This window comes from Coregonus lavaretus, assembly GCF_964263955.1.
Source record: "Coregonus lavaretus genome assembly, contig: HAP1_SCAFFOLD_1206, whole genome shotgun sequence".
Classification (NCBI taxonomy): Eukaryota; Metazoa; Chordata; class Actinopteri; order Salmoniformes; family Salmonidae; genus Coregonus; species Coregonus lavaretus.
The window spans coordinates 52,588-71,015 of record NW_028162821.1 but is presented as its reverse complement, the minus strand read 5'-3'; the positions used below and the strand labels follow the sequence as shown (position 1 = coordinate 71,015).

Here is an 18,428-nt window from a genome sequence, read left to right as displayed (position 1 = left end):
TAAAAAAGGGAGCATTCGGCAGACATTACCAGAGGGATGGGTGGGTACTTGTGCACCAGTATTGTTGGTCCAACCTGTAAGAATTGGTCATCAAAGACCAGTGACAGGAAGAATAATTAGGAGAAAAATAAATAAGTCAGGAAGGAAATAGCCCAATTTGGATAGATGGTATAGGCATCCCCAGGGGTGTTCCAGACGAATACAAAGCTATAAATCAAATATGGGAGAGTTTTACTACAACATTTTTCTGGTGGGGGACAAACAAAAATATGGATTGGATAAATTATATCTATTACAACCAACAGCGATTTATTGACAAGACTAGAGATGCAGTAAGGGGATCTCTGAGCGATTATCCGCCATCCCGCTCATAACTTAGTAGAGGTTGGTTCTAGATCAGGCAGAAAGGGCCGGTGTCTATAGAAAGATAAGCCATTGTTGCATATTTATCCCTAACAACACCACACCGGATGGGACAGTCACCAGAGCTCTTACAGAATTAACTGCACTAAGTGAAGGATGAACTGAACTCAGAAGTTAGTACATTGTGGATAGGGTGGTTTGATGAAATATTTGGTAAATGGAAAACCCTAGCAGCCACCATCTTAGGAGCGATCAGTGTTTGTATGGGTATTCTTGTATTATGTGGTTGTTGTCTTGTTCCCTGTGTCCGAGGATTGGTGAGTCAGGCGTTGGTGAAATGCAGTATCTAAACAATGATGAGAGATGGACTGACTCCGGACTCTGACCAGGGGAATGTGAAAAACGATCCTCCAGGCTTGGTGGATGACGAGGATTTGGACCCTGAAAGACCGCAATTGGATGAAATGTTTATTAGTTCTAATGTGATCTCTGAGATTAATCATGCTTGTAAAATACATTTATCCTGAATGTGGGAATATTTAGTCAAAGGGGTGGATTGTTAGATTAATTTGGATTTTAAGAATAATGACTAAAGAATTTCACCCCAAACACAGTATAAATGTTAGAATTATCATGTAGTGTCAACCCACTAACAGAAGGGGCGTTACTAACCATTCAAGGGGGAAGGCGGGAACTGTTTAAGAAAGCCACCTAAAGGTGGGAGGAGCATAGTGCCTTTGTTTGTCAAGGGGTATAAAAACAGTATGTTTGTGTTTTTGGCCCCAGAGCTCTCGCCATGAATAAAAATACAGATAAGACTTGTGAGTTGTGGACCTTGAATCATTGATGATTAAAACCAGAGCCTTACAACCTCTGGTAATGATTCAAGCTTAGGGTGAATTAGAGATAGAAATTCACATGACACTAACACTGTCACCCCAAGCATGTGGTTAACACTGTCACCCCAAGCACATGGTTAACACTGTCACCCCAAGCACATGGTTAACACTGTCACCCCAAGCACATGACGAGTGAAGGGTGGTACTTTCAAATAGTTTATTTGATGGGGGAAAGATACTATCATCAACATGGACACAGTAAATCGTCAGACAAGTGCATTGTAGCATAGTCATGAACAGATACACAGCCATATGTGTAATCCTCTCTCCTCTCTGTTCGTTCGTCCATCTCTCTGTGTATTAGACTGCTCCAGTGTCTCTCATTGGGTTATAGAGCCTGGTCTACGGGCCTCTAGTCTCTACCTCCTGCTTTAAGACTGAGTTACAGTGGGGAGAACAAGTATTTGATACACTGCCGATTTTGCAGGTTTTCCTACTTACAAAGCATGTAGAGGTCTGTCATTTTTATCATAGGTACACTTCAACTGTGAGAGACGGAATCTAAAACAAAAATCCAGAAAATCACATTATGATTTTTAAGTAATTAATTTGCATTTTATTGCATGACATAAGTATTTGATACATCAGAAAAGCAGAACTTAATATTTGGTACAGAAACCTTTGTTTGCAATTACAGAGAACATACGTTTCCTGTAGGTCTTGACCAGGTTTGCACACACTGCAGCAGGGATTTTGGCCCACTCCTCCATACAGACCTTCTCCAGATCCTTCAGGTTTCGGGGCTGTCGCTGGGCAATACAGACTTTCAGCTCCCTCTTCAGGTCATTGACCAGGTCCTGCCATGTAGTTCTGGGCTGATCCCTCACCTTCCTCATGATCATTGATGCCCCACGAGGTGAGATCTTGCATGGAGCCCCAGACCGAGGGTGATTGACCGTCATCTTGAACTTCTTCCATTTTCTAATAATTGCGCCAACAGTTGTTGCCTTCTCACCAAGCTGCTTGCCTATTATCCTGTAGCCCATCCCAGCCTTGTGCAGGTCTACAATTTTATCCCTGATGTCCTTACACAGCTCTCTGGTCTTGGCCATTGTGGAGAGGTTGGAGTCTGTTTGATTGAGTGTTTGGACAGGTGTCTTTTATACAGGTAACGAGTTCAAACAGGTGCTGTTAATACAGGTAATGAGTGGAGAACAGGAGGGCTTCTTAAAGAAAAACTAACCGGTCTGTGAGAGCCGGAATTCTTACTGGTTGGTAGGTGATCAAATACTTATGTCATGCAATAAAATGCAAATTAATTACTTAAAAATCATACAATCTGATTTTCTGGATTTTTGTTTTAGATTCCGTCTCTCACAGTTGAAGTGTACCTATGATATAAATTACAGACCTCTACATGCTTTGTAAGTAGGAAAACCTGCAAAATCGGCAGTGTATCAAATACTTGTTCTCCCCACTGTAGTTCTCTAACGTCTGAGTCATGTTAGCTCTAAAGAGCCCTTTTATGAGCTCTTCAACACCCCTTCTCCCTGTCTCTCCGACTCTCTCCGTCTCTCTCTCCCTGTCCCTCCGTCTCTCTCTCCCTGTCCCTCCGTCTCTCTCTCCCTGTCTCTCTCTCCCTCTGTCTCTCTCCCTGTCTCTCTCTCTCTCTCAATTCAATTTCAATTTAAGGGCTTTATTGGCATGGGAAACGTATGTTAACATTGCCAAAGCAAGTGAAGTAGATAGTAAACAAAAGTGAAATAAACAATAAATATTAACAGTAAACATTACACTCAGAAGTTTCAAAAGAATAAAGACATTTCAAATGTCATATTATGTATATATACAGTGTTGTAACAATGTGCAAATAGTTAAAGTACAAATGGGAAAATAAATAAACATATATATGGGTTGTATTTACAATGGTGTTTGTTCTTCACTGGTTGCCCTTTTCTTGTGGCAACAGGTCACAAATATTGCAGCTGTGATGGCACACTGTGGTTTTTCACCCAGTAGATAAGGGAGTTTATCAAAATTGGGTTTGTTTTCGAATTCTTTGTGGATCGCTGTAATCTGAGGGAAATATGTGTCTCTAATATGGTCATACATTTGGCAGGAGGTTAGGAAGTGCAGCTCAGTTTCCACCTCATTTTGTGGGCATTTTGTGGGCCTACGGCGGCCTTTCTCAATAGCAATGCTATGCTCACTGAGTCTGTACATAGTCAAAGCTTTCCTTAAGTTTGGGTCAGTCACAGTGGTCAGGTATTCTGCCACTGTGTACTCTCTGTTTAGGGCCAGATAGCATTCCAGTTTGCTCTGTTTTTTTGTTTGTTCTTTCCAATGTGTCAAGTAATTCTCTTTTTGTTGTCTCATTATTTGGTTGGGTCTAATTGTGTTGTTGTTGTTGTTGTTGTTGTTGTCCTGGGGCTCTGTGGGGTCTGTTTGTGTTTGTGAACAGAGCCCCAGGACCAGCTTACTTAGGGGACTCTTCTCCAAGTTCATCTCTCTGTAATGGTGATGGCTTTGTTATGGAAGGTTTGGGAATCGCTTCCTTTTAAGTGGTTATAGAATTTAACGGCTCTTTTCTGGATTTTGATAATTAGCGGGTATTGGCCTAATTCTGCTCTGCATGCATTATTTGGTGTTTTACGTTGTACACGGAGGATGTTTTTGCAGAATTCTGCATGCAGTCTCAATTTGGTGTTTGTCCCATTTTGTGAATTCTTGGTTGGTGAGCGGACCCCAGACCTCACAACCATAAAGGGCAATGGGTTCTATAACTGATTCAAGTATTTTTAGCCAGATCCTAATTGGTATGTCAAATTTTATGTTCCTTTTGATGGCATAGAAGGCCCTTCTTGTCTTGTCTCTCAGATCGTTCACAGCTTTGTGGAAGTTACCTGTGGCGCTGATGTTTAGGCCGAGGTATGTATAGTTTTTTGTGTGCTCTAGGGCAACGGTGTCTAGATGGAATTTGTATTTGTGGTCCTGGCAACTGGACCTTTTTTGGAACACCATTATTTTTGTCTTACTGAGATTTACTGTCAGGGCCCAGGTCTGACAGAATATGTGCAGAAGATCTAGGTGCTGCTGTGGGCCCTCCTTGGTTGGTGACAGAAGCACCAGATCATCAGCAAACAGAAGACATTTTACTTCAGATTCTAGTAGGGTGAGGCCGGGTGCTGCAGACTGATCTAGTGCCCTCGCCAATTTGTTGATATATATGTTGAAGAGGGTGGGGCTTAAAATGCATCCCTGTCTCACCCCACGGCCCTGTGGAAAGAAATGTGTGTGTTTTTTGCCAATTTTAACTGCACACTTGTTGTTTGTGTACATGGATTTTATAATGTCGTATATTTTTCCCCCAAACCCACTTTCATCAATTTGTATAGCAGACCCTCATGCTAAATTGAGTCAAATGGTTTTTTGAAATCAACAAAGCATGAGAAGACTTTGCCTTTGTTTTGGTTTGTTTGTTTGTCAATTAGGGTGTGCAGGGTGAATACGTGGTCTGTCGTACGGTAATTTGGTGAAAAGCCAATTTGACATTTGCTCAGTACATTGTTTTCACTGAGGAAATGAACTAGTCTGCTGTTAATGATAATGCAGAGGATTTTCCCAAGGTTGCTGTTGACGCATATCCCACGGTAATTATTGGGGTCAAATTTGTCTCCACTTTTGTGGATTGGGGTGATCAGTCCTTGGTTCCAAATATTGGGGAAGATGCCAGAGCTAAGGATGATGTTAAAGAGTTTAAGTATAGCTAATTGAAATTTGTGGTCTGTATATTTTATCATTTCATTCAGGATACCATCAACACCACAGGCCTTTTTGGGTTGGAGGGTTTGTATTTTGTCCTGTAGTTCATTCAATGTAATTGGAGAATCCAGTGGGTTCTGGTAGTCTTTAATAGTTGATTCTAAGATTTGCATTTGATCATGTATATTTTTTAGCTGTTTGTTCTCTGTTATAGGGCCAAAAAGATTGGAGAAGTGGTTTACCCATACATCTCCGCTTTGGATAGATAGCTCTTCGTGTTGTTGTTTGTTTAGTGTTTTCCAGTTTTCCCAGAAGTGGTTAGTCTATGGATTCTTCAATTACATTGAACTGATTTCTGACATGCTGTTCCTTCTTTTTCCGTAGTGTATTTCTGCATTGTTTTAGTGATTCACCATAGTGAAGGCGTAGGCTCAGGTTTTCTGGGTCTCTATGTTTTTGGTTGGATAGGTTTCTCAATTTCTGTCTTAGGTTTTTGCATTTTTCATCAAACCATTTATCACTGTTGTTACTTTTCTTTGGTTTTCTGTTAGAGATTTTTAGATTTGATAGGGAAGCTGAGAGGTCAAATATACTGTTTAGGTTTTCTACTGCCAAGTTTACACCTTCACTATTACAGTGGAACGTTTTGTCCAGGAAGTTGTCTAGAATGGATTGAATTTGTTGTTGCCTAATTGTTTTTTGGTAGGTTTCAACACTACTTTCCTTCCATCTATAGCATTTCTTAATATTATTCAGTTCCTTTGGCTTTGATGCCTCATGATTGAGTATTGCTCTGTTCAAGTAGACTGTGATTTTGCTGTGGTCTGATAGGGGTGTCAGTGGGCTGACTGTGAACGCTCTGAGAGACTCTGGGTTAAGGTCAGTGATAAAGTAGTCTACAGTACAACTGCCAAGAGATGAGCTATAGGTGTACCTACCATAGGAGTCCCCTCGAAGCCTACCATTGACTATGTACATACCCAGTGTGCGACAGAGCTGCAGGAGTCGTGACCCATTTTTGTTGGTTATGTTGTCGTAGTTGTGCCTAGGGGGGCATATGGGGGAGGGAATGCTGTCACCTCCAGGTAGGTGTTTGTCCCCCTGTGTGCTGAGGGTGTCAGGTTCTTGTCCAGTTCTGGCATTTAGGTCGTCACAGACTAGTACATGTCCCTGGGTCTGGAAATGATTGATTTTCCCCTCCAGGATGGAGAAGCTGTCTTCATTAAAGTATGGGGATTCTAGTGGGGGCATATAGGTAGCACACAGGAGGAAATATTTCTCTGTTGAGATAATTTCCTTTTGAATTTCTAACCAAATGTAAAATGTTCCTGTTTTGATTAATTTAATAGAGTGAGTTAGGTCTGCTCTATACCAAATTAGCATACCCCCTGAGTCCCTTCCCTGTTTCACACCTGGTAGTTTGGTGGATGGGACTACCAGCTCTCTGTAACCTAGAGGGCAACCAGTGGGGGTCTCTCTCTCTCTCTCTCTCTCTCTCTCTCTCTCTCTCCCCCTCTCTCCCCTCTGTGGTTTGCAAGGGCCCAACTAGGGTTTCACCTCTCAGATTTGGTGTTACCGTGGCAACGGTGATCTCGTAGGGGGGAGACCAGTAGACCCCCACAGTTCTATCGCCGTGACAATCCAAACCCCCCTTTTCCCCTCTCTAACACACAAACACTTCTCTAAGGGAACATAACTGTTAAGAACTAAACTAAAGAGCCCAACAAGGAATGGGAGACGGATAATTTGAAATTATATGTGCAAACTTTTCAGTTATAAACACTTAGCAAATCGGTCTGTCCCTCTTTTCTTTGTCAGCAAAATTATATTAGTATTTTAACCAAACATTTTTCATGCCCACATAACTCTTTTGCTGATATTCTTGAGATGAAATTCAACCATTGGAAAATTAGTTTTTATTTTATTTATTTACCTAAATGTGCATGTCTTTTCTTCTGCTATAAACCATCTTGACTTGGATCCCATTATGCCTGGCGAAAACCAAACACATTCCACAGTAAGAACCTTATACCAACGGTCATGCATGGTGGTGGTGGTGTGATGGTTTGGGGATGCTTTGCTGCCTCAGGACCTGGACAACTTGCCTTAATAGAAGGAACCATGAATTCTGCTCTGTATCAGAGAATTCTACAGGAGAATGTCAGGCCATCCGTCTGTGAGCTGAAGATGAAGCACAGCTGGGTCATGCAGCAAGACAATGACCCAAAACACGCAATCAAGTCTACATGAAAATGGCTAAAAAGCAACACATTTCTAGTTTTGGAATGGCCTAGTCAAAGTCCAGACCTAATCCCAATTGAGATGTTGTGGCAAGGCTTGAAACGTGCAGTTCATGCTAGAAAACCCACAGTTCATGATTGATGTCTTGTAGAATACTAAACACAAGACGAAAATGTTTTGTACCAAAATAGCACCCACCTGTTGTGAATGTCAATATACTGTATATGCATATTTATTTCACAATAGGGGAAAGATAAAAAATTGCGCGATTGACCTAGATATGTGGATTTTTCGTGTCGCCTTTCTTTTGACTAACGAGTTTGTTTACATTATCTAATCAAACATCCACACATTTCTATCCCACAAAGAACACTTCCTGTAATTAGACCATTTTCTATGCTCTCTGGTCATGTAGTTGCCGTGTCAGTGCGTTTAATCCCCATCGACATATCAACTTTGATAGACACGTGGGTCAACCCCATGTAACCCCCATCTTTTTGAGACATCGTTTCACATTTTTACCCGACATTAAAGTACAGGAGAAAAGATGGTTTGCACGGGTAATCGTATGAATATTATCAGTTTCTATTTTGACAGCAATCGGTGAAGTGGCAATTAGTTGACAAATAGATGGCCCACTTCTCAAAAACAGACAAATGATGGCAGAGCTGTTTTCCCAGGTGGACGTGGCTTGAACCTTGCTACATTCATAAACTTCCTTTCAAGCCCACTTGAATCAACCAAATCAGTCAGTCAGTCAATCAACCAGTCAGTCAGTCAATCAACCAATCATTCAGTCAGTCAGTCAGTCAATCAACCAATCAATCAGTCAGTCAGTCAACCAATCAGTCAGTCAGTCAATCAACCAATCATGTCCACTTGAAGATCCTCCTGATCAGTCTGACCAGTGAGTTCTCCCTGACAGCCTGTGAGGTCCTTTCCCATAGGCTGTCCTCTTTCCACATGCCCCGCCCCTTCCGCTCGGCCTTGACCTCTGCCCTGAGCAGCCGTTGGTGGAGCCGCAGGTAGAGACGGGACTGGGGGTGGAGTCCAGAGACTGGGACGGTGCGTGCCAGACCCAACCTCAACACCTCGTCATTCAGACACAGACTCCTCAGTGACCCCTGGGGGAGAGAGACAGAGGGAGGTTAATAACACTTATCTGTAGGTTTCATTGTCTTCCAACATTCAGTTAATTAATACAGTCATAAAGAGTAACAGTGTCCTGAAGATACCAGAGAGTCAGTAACTAACTAATGTTCCTCCAATCACAGACACAGACAGTAAGGCTGCATTTACACAGGCAGTCCAATTCTGATCTTTTTTACACTAATTGCTCATTTGCAGCCTTACTGACCTGCTAACAGACAAAGACAGTAACTGACCCTGTTAACAGACATAGACAGTAACTGTACCTGTTAACATACACAGACAGTAACTGACCCTGCTAACAGACAGACAGTAACAGACCCTTCTAACAGACAGTAACTGACCCTGCTAACAGACAGACAGTAACTGACCCTGCTAACAGACAGACAGTAACTGACCCTGATAACAGACAGTAACTGACCCTGATAACAGACAGACAGTAACGGACCCTTCTAACAGAAAGCAACTGACCCTGCTAACAGACAGACAGTAACTGACCCTGCTAACAGACAGACAGTAACTGACCCTGCTAACAGACAGACAGTAACTGACCCTGCTAACAGACAGACAGTAACTGACCCTGATAACAGACAGTAACTGACCCTGATAACAGACAGACAGTAACGGACCCTTCTAACAGAAAGCAACTGACCCTGCTAACAGACAGACAGTAACTGACCCTGCTAACAGACAGACAGTAACGGACCCTTCTAACAGACAGTAACTGACCCTGCTAACAGACAGACAGTAACTAACCCTGCTAACAGACAGAGAGTAACTGACCCTGCTAACAGACAGACAGTAACTGACCCTGCTAACAGACATACAGTAACTGACCCTGCTAACAGACAGACAGTAACTGACCCTTCTAACAGACAGACAGTAACTGACCCTGCTAACAGACAGACAGTAACTGACCCCGCTAACAGACTGACAGTAACTGACCCTGCTAACAGACAGACAGTAACTGACCCTGCTAACAGACAGATAGTAACTGACCCTGCTAACAGACAGACAGTAACTGACCCTGCTAACAGACAGACAGTAACTGACCCTGCTAACAGACAGACAGTAACTGACCCTGCTAACAGACAGACAGTAACTGACCCTGCTAACAGACAGACAGTAACTGACCCTGCTAACAGACAGACAGTAACTGACCCTGCTAACAGACAGACAGTAACTGACCCTTCTAACAGACAGACAGTAACTGACCCTGCTAACAGACAGACAGTAACTGACCCTGCTAACAGACAGACAGTAACTGACCCTGCTAACAGACAGACAGTAACTGACCCTGCTAACAGACAGACAGTAACTGACCCTTCTAACAGACAGACAGTAACTGACCCTGCTAACAGACAGACAGTAACTGACCCTGCTAACAGACAGACAGTAACTGACCCTGCTAACAGACAGACAGTAACTGACCCTTCTAACAGACAGACAGTGACTGACCCTGCTAACAGACAGACAGTAACTGACCCTGCTAATAGACAGACAGTAACTGACCCTGCTAACAGACAGACAGTAACTGACCCTTCTAACAGACAGACAGTAACTGACCCTGCTAACAGACAGACAGTAACTGACCCTGCTAACAGACAGACAGTAACTGACCCTTCTAACAGACAGACAGTAACTGACCCTGCTAACAGACAGACAGTAACTGACCCTTCTAACAGACAGTAACTGACCCTTCTAACAGACAGACAGTAACTGACCCTGCTAACAGACAGACAGTAACTGACCCTTCTAACAGACAGTAACTGACCCTGCTAACAGACAGACAGTAACTGACCCTGCTAACAGACAGACAGTAACTGACCCTGCTAACAGACAGACAGTAACTGACCCTTCTAACAGACAGACAGTAACTGACCCTGCTAACAGACAGACAGTAACTGACCCTGCTAACAGACAGACAGTAACTGACCCTTCTAACAGACAGACAGTAACTGACCCTGCTAACAGACAGACAGTAACTGACCCTGCTAACAGACAGACAGTAACTGACCCTGCTAACAGACAGACAGTAACTGACCCTGCTAACAGACAGACAGTAACTGACCCTGCTAACAGACAGACAGTAACTGACCCTTCTAACAGACAGACAGTAACTGACCCTGCTAACAGACAGACAGTAACTGACCCTGCTAACAGACAGACAGTAACTGACCCTTCTAACAGACAGACAGTAACTGACCCTTCTAACAGACAGACAGTAACTGACCCTGCTAACAGACAGACAGTAACTGACCCTGCTAACAGACAGACAGTAACTGACCCTGCTAACAGACAGACAGTAACTGACCCTTCTAACAGACAGACAGTAACTGACCCTTCTAACAGACAGACAGTAACTGACCCTGCTAACAGACAGACAGTAACTGACCCTGCTAACAGACAGACAGTAACTGACCCTGCTAACAGACAGACAGTAACTGACCCTGCTAACAGACAGACAGTACCTGACCCTTCTAACAGACAGACAGTAACTGACCCTTCTAACAGACAGTAACTGACCCTTCTAACAGACAGACAGTAACGGACCCTTCTAACAGACAGTAACTGACCCTTCTAACAGACAGACAGTAACTGACCCTGCTAACAGACAGACAGTAACTGACCCTGCTAACAGACAGACAGTAACTGACCCTGCTAACAGACAGACAGTAACTGACCCTGCTAACAGACAGACAGTAACTGACCCTTCTAACAGACAGTAACTGACCCTTCTAACAGACAGACAGTAACTGACCCTGCTAACAGACAGACAGTAACTGACCCTTCTAACAAACAGACAGTAACTGACCCTGCTAACAGACAGTAACTGACCCTGCTAACAGACAGACAGTAACTGACCCTTCTAACAGACAGACAGTAACTGACCCTGCTAACAGACAGACAGTAACTGACCCTGCTAACAGACAGACAGTAACTGACCCTGCTAACAGACAGACAGTAACTGACCCTGCTAACAGACAGACAGTACCTGACCCTGCTAACAGACAGACAGTAACTGACCCTGCTAACAGACAGACAGTAACTGACCCTGCTAACAGAAAGACAGTAACTGACCCTGCTAACAGACAGACAGTAACTGACCCTGCTAACAAACAGACAGTAACTGACCCTGCTAACAGACAGACAGTAACTGACCCTGCTAACAGACAGACAGTAACTGACCCTGCTAACAGACAGACAGTAACTGACCCTGCTAACAGACAGACAGTAACTGACCCTTCTAACAGACAGTAACTGACCCTTCTAACAGACAGACAGTAACTGACCCTGCTAACAGACAGACAGTAACTGACCCTTCTAACAGACAGTAACTGACCCTGCTAACAGACAGACAGTAACTGACCCTGCTAACAGACAGACAGTAACTGACCCTGCTAACAGACAGACAGTAACTGACCCTGCTAACAGACAGACAGTAACTGACCCTGCTAACAGACAGACAGTAACTGACCCTTCTAACAGACAGTAACTGACCCTGCTAACAGACAGACAGTAACTGACCCTTCTAACAAACAGACAGTAACTGACCTTGCTAACAGACAGTAACTGACCCTGCTAACAGACAGACAGTAACTGACCCTTCTAACAGACAGACAGTAACTGACCCTGCTAACAGACAGACAGTAACTGACCCTGCTAACAGACAGACAGTAACTGACCCTGCTAACAGACAGACAGTAACTGACCCTGCTAACAGACAGACAGTAACTGACCCTGCTAACAGACAGACAGTAACTGACCCTTCTAACAGACAGACAGTAACTGACCCTTCTAACAGACACCAGACAGTGCAGTGTCTCCTCCTCTCTGCTGACCAGTTTGAGCCACACCGTCTGGGCCGGGCTCAGGTGCTGCTCAAGCCACGCCCTCCCCTCTGGGGTCAGCTCCACCCCCGCCAGGCGCACAGCCAGGGGAAACACACCACCACCACCTGAGGAGAGAAGACCTGCCCAGGTGAGACACACATACAGTCCACCTGACCTCTTGACCCCTGTAGAGTGGACCTGGATGTTGAACTATGGCTGTGGTCCACTGCATAAACCTGAAGGTGGCACAGTGAAGATCCTGACCAACTGAAAGAACAAACAGAAAGACAGACTGTTGGAAGATATAGCAGCAGACATGCACTATGGAAAGCTGTCCAACTACAGCAGTAGATATACTGTATTACTAAAGGCACAGGCAAGCGAATACACGCAACAACAAAAAAACTGTGGCCAGAGGTCAAGCCTGTGTCGTAAAACAACAGGAACTCAAAGAGACAGAGCTATAGAGAGAGACACTTCTAATCTCTGTAACTAGAGAAGAGCTTAGTAAGAGAATCTCCCTGGCCACGGATGGAGCTGAAAGAGAATCTAATACCCTCAGTTTGACTGCAGGGAAGAACCATAACTTAATACTGCAGCTAGCCTCTTCTCTAACAGGCTTTACTATGCTAACTCAGTCCGATGTAGGGAGCTAAACTACATCTTGTAAATGTGTACGGTCCGGTGCCTCTGAATGCGGGCAGAAGGCATGAAACTCACTCAATTTTTACAAAAAAATGTTGGTCTTAATTAGATAAAGGTGAAAAAGATGTCGTGTTTCAGTCACAATGACCTTCATCAGACATCAAGCCATGATCCAATACCTATCAAATCAAATGAATTGGATTAAAGTAGCATTTACTTTGGTTTTAGGAAAATATAGAAAACTGTCTCTACAGGAGAGGCTAACCATTAGGTTGACTACAATACTTCAGCAAATATCAAAGCCAACCTTCCCTTCCACTAAATCCAACAGCATAGTTAAAGAGAGCAGACGGTCTATGGTTGACACAGATATGTTAAAGACAGCAGCAGATGGTCTATGGCTGACACAGATATGTTAAAGACAGCAGCAGATGGTCTATGGCTGACACAGATATGTTAAAGAGAGCAGCAGATGGTCTATGGCTGACACAGATATGTTAAAGAGAGCAGCAGATGGTCTATGGTTGACTCAGATATATTAAAGAGAGCAGCAGATGGTCTATGGCTGACACAGATATGTTAAAGAGAGCAGATGGTGTATGGTTGACACAGTTATGTTAAAGAGAGCAGATGGTCTATGGCTGACACAGTTATGTTAAAGAGAGCAGCAGATGGTCTATGGCTGACTCAGTTATGTTAAAGAGAGAAGCAGATGGTCTATGGCTGACACAGTTATGTTAAAGAGAGCAGCAGATGGTCTATGGCTGACACAGTTATGTTAAAGAGAGCAGCAGATGGTCTATGGCTGACACAGTTATGTTAAATAGAGCAGCAGATGGTCTATGGCTGACTCAGTTATGTTAAAGAGAGCAGCAGATGGTCTATGGCTGACAAAGTTATGTTAAAGAGAGCAGAAGATGGTCTATGGCTGACTCGGTTATGTTAAAGAGAGCAGCAGATGGTTTATGGCTGACTCAGTTATGTTAAAGAGAGCAGTAGATGGTCTATGGCTGACTCAGTTATGTTAAAGAGAGCAGCAGATGGTCTATGGCTGACAAAGTTATGTTAAAGAGAGCAGAAGATGGTCTATGGCTGACTCGGTTATGTTAAAGAGAGCAGCAGATGGTCTATGGCTGACTCAGTTATGTTAAAGAGAGCAGGCGGTATATGGCTGACACAGTTATGTTAAAGAGAGCAGCAGATGGTCTATGGCTGACTCAGTTATGTTAAAGAGAGCAGGCGGTATATGGCTGACACAGTTATGTTAAAGAGAGCAGCAAATGGTCTATGGCTGACATAGTTATGTTAAAGAGAGCAGCAGATGGTATTTGGCTGACATAGTTATGTTAAAGAGAGCAGCAGATGGTCTATGGCTGACACAGTTATGTTAAATAGAGCAGCAGATGGTCTATGGCTGACTCAGTTATGTTAAAGAGAGCAGCAGATGGTTTATGGCTGACTCAGATATGTTAAAGAGAGCAGCAGATGGTCTATGGCTGACTCAGTTATGTTAAAGAGAGCAGCAGATGGTCTATGGCTGACTCAGATATGTTAAAGAGTGCAGCAGGCGGTCTATGGCTGACACAGTTATGTTAAAGAGCGCAGCAGATGGTATATGGCTGACACAGTTATGTTAAAGAGCGCAGCAGATGGTCTACGGCTGACACAGTTATGACGCTCTAATAGCCACTAAGTAATTGATCTGTTTGGATGTGTCCAACGGCTTGGGATTAGTAAACACACAAATGACTCATTGGGGACAGCTGTGTGAATGATCAGGCTTTCCAACAGCTGGGAGTTGAATCTTAATCCTTGTTACTACAGTGTGATTGACCGTTACCCTGTGGGCTTTGTGTGTCTGTGTGTGTTGGGAAAGTTGAAGGGGATGTGAACCCATTCATTCTTCCATACGTTTAGCCAGCAGGGGCAGAGGAGAGGGGTGTAGATGGGGGTACGTTTAGCCAGCAGGGGGCAGAGGAGTGGGGTGTAGATGGGGGTACGTTTAGCCAGCAGGGGGGAGAGGAGAGGGATGTAGATGGAGGTATGTTTAGCCAGCAGGGGGGGAGGAGAGAGATGGGGGTACATTTAGTCAGCAGGGAGGAGAGGAGAGGGATGTAAATGGGGGTATGTTTAGCCAGCAGGGGGAGAGGAGAGGGATGTAGATGGAGGTACATTTAGCCAGCAGGGGGAGAGGAGAGGGATGTAGATGGAGGTACATTTAGCCAGCAGGGGCAGAGGAGAGGGGTGTAGGTGGGGGTACCTTTAGTCAGCAGGGGGAGAGGAGAGGGATGTAGGTGGGGGTACCTTTAGTCAGCAGGGGGAGAGGAGAGGGATGTAAATGGGGGTATGTTTAGCTAGCAGGGGGGGAGGAGAGGGATGTAGATGGGGGTACCTTTAGCCAGCAGGGGGGAGAGGAGAGAGATGTAAATGGGGGTATGTTTAGCCAGCAGGGGGGAGAGGAGAGAGATGTAGATGGAGGTACATTTAGCCAGCAGGGGGAGAGGAGAGGGATGTAGATGGAGGTACATTTAGCCAGCAGGGGGGAGAGGAGAGAGATGTAGATGGAGGTACATTTAGCCAGCAGGGGGAGAGGAGAGGGATGTAGATGGAGGTACATTTAGCCAGCAGGGGCAGAGGAGAGGGATGTAGGTGGGGGTACCTTTAGTCAGCAGGGGGAGAGGAGAGGGATGTAGATGGGGGTACCTTTAGTCAGCAGGGAGGAGAGGAGAGAGATGTAAATGGGGGTATGTTTAGCCAGCAGGGGGGAGAGGAGAGAGATGTAGATGGAGGTACATTTAGCCAGCAGGGGGAGAGGAGAGGGATGTAGATGGAGGTACCTTTAGCCAGCAGGGGGGAGAGGAGAGAGATGTAGATGGAGGTATGTTTAGCCAGCAGGGGGGGAGGAGAGAGATGGGGGTACATTTAGCCAGCAGGGGGGAAAGGAGAGAGATGTAGATGGAGGTACCTTTAGTCAGCAGGGGGGAGAGGAGAGGGGGGAGAGGAGAGGGATGTAGATGGAGGTACCTTTAGCCAGCAGGGGGGAGAGCAGAGGGATGTAGATGGGGACGTGCTCCACTTCCAGGGCTCTCTCTGTGATGGTCTGGACCCTCCCTCTGAGGCTCACATTGTTCTCTATGAACCGTGCTGGGATCTCAGAGGCTACGCCGAACCTAGTCATCTGACGAGGGTGGTGAGACATGAAAGACCTTGTTAGAAAAGCATTCATAATGGGAATAACTGTTGTAAGTACAATGTGTTGTAATCAGTTACACTGAACCTTCCTAAGTCACCATGAAATATTGTTTTGGCAACACAGAATTGGAACTGCTACTAGCATTCTATTGGGTAAACAAAACCACAGATCATTCTGAAAAAAAATATAAAACGCAATATGCAACAATTTCAACGATTTTACTGAGTTACAGTTCATATAAGGAAATTAGTCAATTAAACTATGGATTTCACATGACTGGACAGGGACAGCTGGTCCAGCCAATCAGAATCCGTTTTTCCCCACAAAAGGGCTTTATTACAGACAGAAATACTCCTGTTTCATCAGCTGTCCGGGTGGCTGGTGACTAAGACGGATTTGGAGGTCCTGGGCTGGCGTGGTTACACATGGTCTGGTGTTCAACCTTCCCAAGTTCTCTCATGTCACCCCGCTCCTCTGCACACTCCAATGGCTTCCAATTGAGGCTCGCATCTACTACAAAACCATGGTGTTTGCCTACGGAGCTGTGAGGGGAACGGCACCTCCTTACCTTCAGGCTCTGATCAGACCCTACACCCAAACGAGGGCACAATGTTCATCCACCTCTGGCCTGCTAGCCCCCCTATCTCTACGGAAGCACAGTTCCCGCTCATAAATTGAATGCACCAATTTGTAAGTCGCTCTGGATAAGAGCGTCTGCTAAATGACGTAAATGTAAATGTCTGCTGTTGTGAGGCCGGTTGGACGTACTGCCAAATTCTCTAAAACAACATTGGAGTCGGCTTACGGTAGAGACATGAACATTAAATTATCTGGCAACAGCTCCGGTGGACATTCCTGCAGTCAGCATGCCAATTGCACACTCCCTCAAAACTTGACACATCTATTGCATTGTGTTGTGTGACAAAACTGCACATTTTAGAGTGGCCTTTTATTGTCCCCAGCACAAGGTGCACCCTGTGTAATGATCACACTGTTTAATCAGCTTCTTGATATGCTACACCTGTCAGGTGGATGGGTTATCTTGGCAAAGGAGAAATGTTCACTAACAGGGATGTAAACAAATTTGTGCACAAAATTAGAGAAATAAGCTTTTTGTGTATATAGAACATTTCTGGGATCTTTTATTTCAGCTCATGAAACATGGGGCCATCACTTTACATGTGTTTATATTTTTTGTTCAGTATATTAGCTAAACAAAACAACAGATCATTCTATTACCTAAACAAAACAGATCATTCTATTAGCTCAACAAAACGACAGATCATTCTATTAGCTAAACAAAACGACAGATCATTCTATTAGTATTTTTTTAAATAAATGTTTTATTTATTTTTTAGTCATTTAGCAGACGCTCTTATCCAGAGCGACTTACATGAGCAATTAGGGTTAAGTGCCTTGCTCAAGGGCACATCGACAGATGTTTCACCTAGTCGGCTCGGAGATTAGAACCAGCGACCTTTTGGTTACTGCTAAACAAAACGACAGATCATTCTACTAGCTAAACAAAACGACAGATAATTCTATTAGCTAAACAAAACGACCTTTCTAAAGCCAAGGGATGGAAGTTGATGATCTGGTTAAGAAGAAAAGGCTGTTAGGCTGACTATCTAAACAACATCAACTAGGATAAACAACACATTAGGCAAACAGCTCATCAACTGCCATCCTAAATTGATCCTGACCTTATAACCTACGCAGAACAGCCATCTGGCATTTCATTGAATAAGGGGGAAGGGCTCATCTCGTCTGGTTAAAACGCCACAATATGTCGATATCGTTAAGAGAATTCCCTTGACATTGGCCAGAGAGAGAATTTCGCCCAAGTCTTCCTTTAACCAGGGTTCGTGTGAAACCCGACTCGCTACCGCCTCCTGGAGGAACATGCCTGCATCACATTTGGCTTTTTATGCATAGGCTAAATTACTTACCAATTTAATACTCCTTGATATTACTATTACCCCGGCAATTGCTAGTCCAGTACTGATGTTCTAGAGGAGAAAACAAGATATGTTAGCTAAAGATGTTGGAATGTGTTAGCTGGACCTTTAGTACATTTTAACAACAGCTAATCTGCTGTCTCATTTGAACGAAGCGTCTACTTCCTCCCCATCAATGTTTGAATGTGCAATTTGTATCCCAGTCGGTTCTTACCCGGACAAAGGTTAAATGATCGTCAGCGAACTGAGAAATTACAGAAATTATGTTTTTAGAAGGCTTTTCTCCTTTCTCGTCTGTCTCTGCCTCACTCCTGGACTCCGGCATGTTGTTGACATGTCTAAAAGACTACAAAAGTCGCTCCGCCCACTAGGTAGTGAAGGTGGCGTGGACCCAAAACCTCCAGCACCGTCTGGTGTGGCGTTTTCGTAAATGTTTTATTATCTG

The 18,428-nt window shown here is 44.2% G+C and overlaps 1 protein-coding gene across 1 annotated transcript; it reads right to left on the bottom strand.

Moving 5' to 3' along the window:
- Positions 1-7,397: 7,397 nt before the first annotated feature.
- On the bottom strand, positions 7,398-18,325 carry LOC311118800 (protein C3orf33-like). The gene is made up of 5 exons (XM_084193581.1): positions 18,198-18,325; positions 17,975-18,034; positions 15,857-16,010; positions 12,149-12,312; positions 7,398-8,329 (listed from the first exon to the last, which is right to left on the bottom strand). The coding sequence occupies exons 1-5, from the start codon at positions 18,306-18,308 to the stop codon at positions 8,075-8,077; spliced, it is 744 nt and encodes a 247-aa protein (XP_084049707.1). The 5' UTR covers positions 18,309-18,325; the 3' UTR covers positions 7,398-8,074.
- Positions 18,326-18,428: the final 103 nt, after the last annotated feature.

Excerpts from the sequence above, each read along its gene's own strand:
- LOC311118800 (XM_084193581.1), bottom strand. The coding sequence starts at position 18,308 with ATGCCGGAGTCCAGGAGTGAGGCAGAGACAGACGAGAAAGGAGAAAAG. Across the intron at positions 16,011-17,974 it reads TATCAAGGAGTATTAAATTG|ATGACTAGGTTCGGCGTAGC; the intron begins GTAAGTAATTTA and ends CACCCTCGTCAG. Across the intron at positions 8,330-12,148 it reads GTCTGGTGTCTGTTAGAAGG|GGGTCACTGAGGAGTCTGTG; the intron begins GTCAGTTACTGT and ends TCTCTCCCCCAG.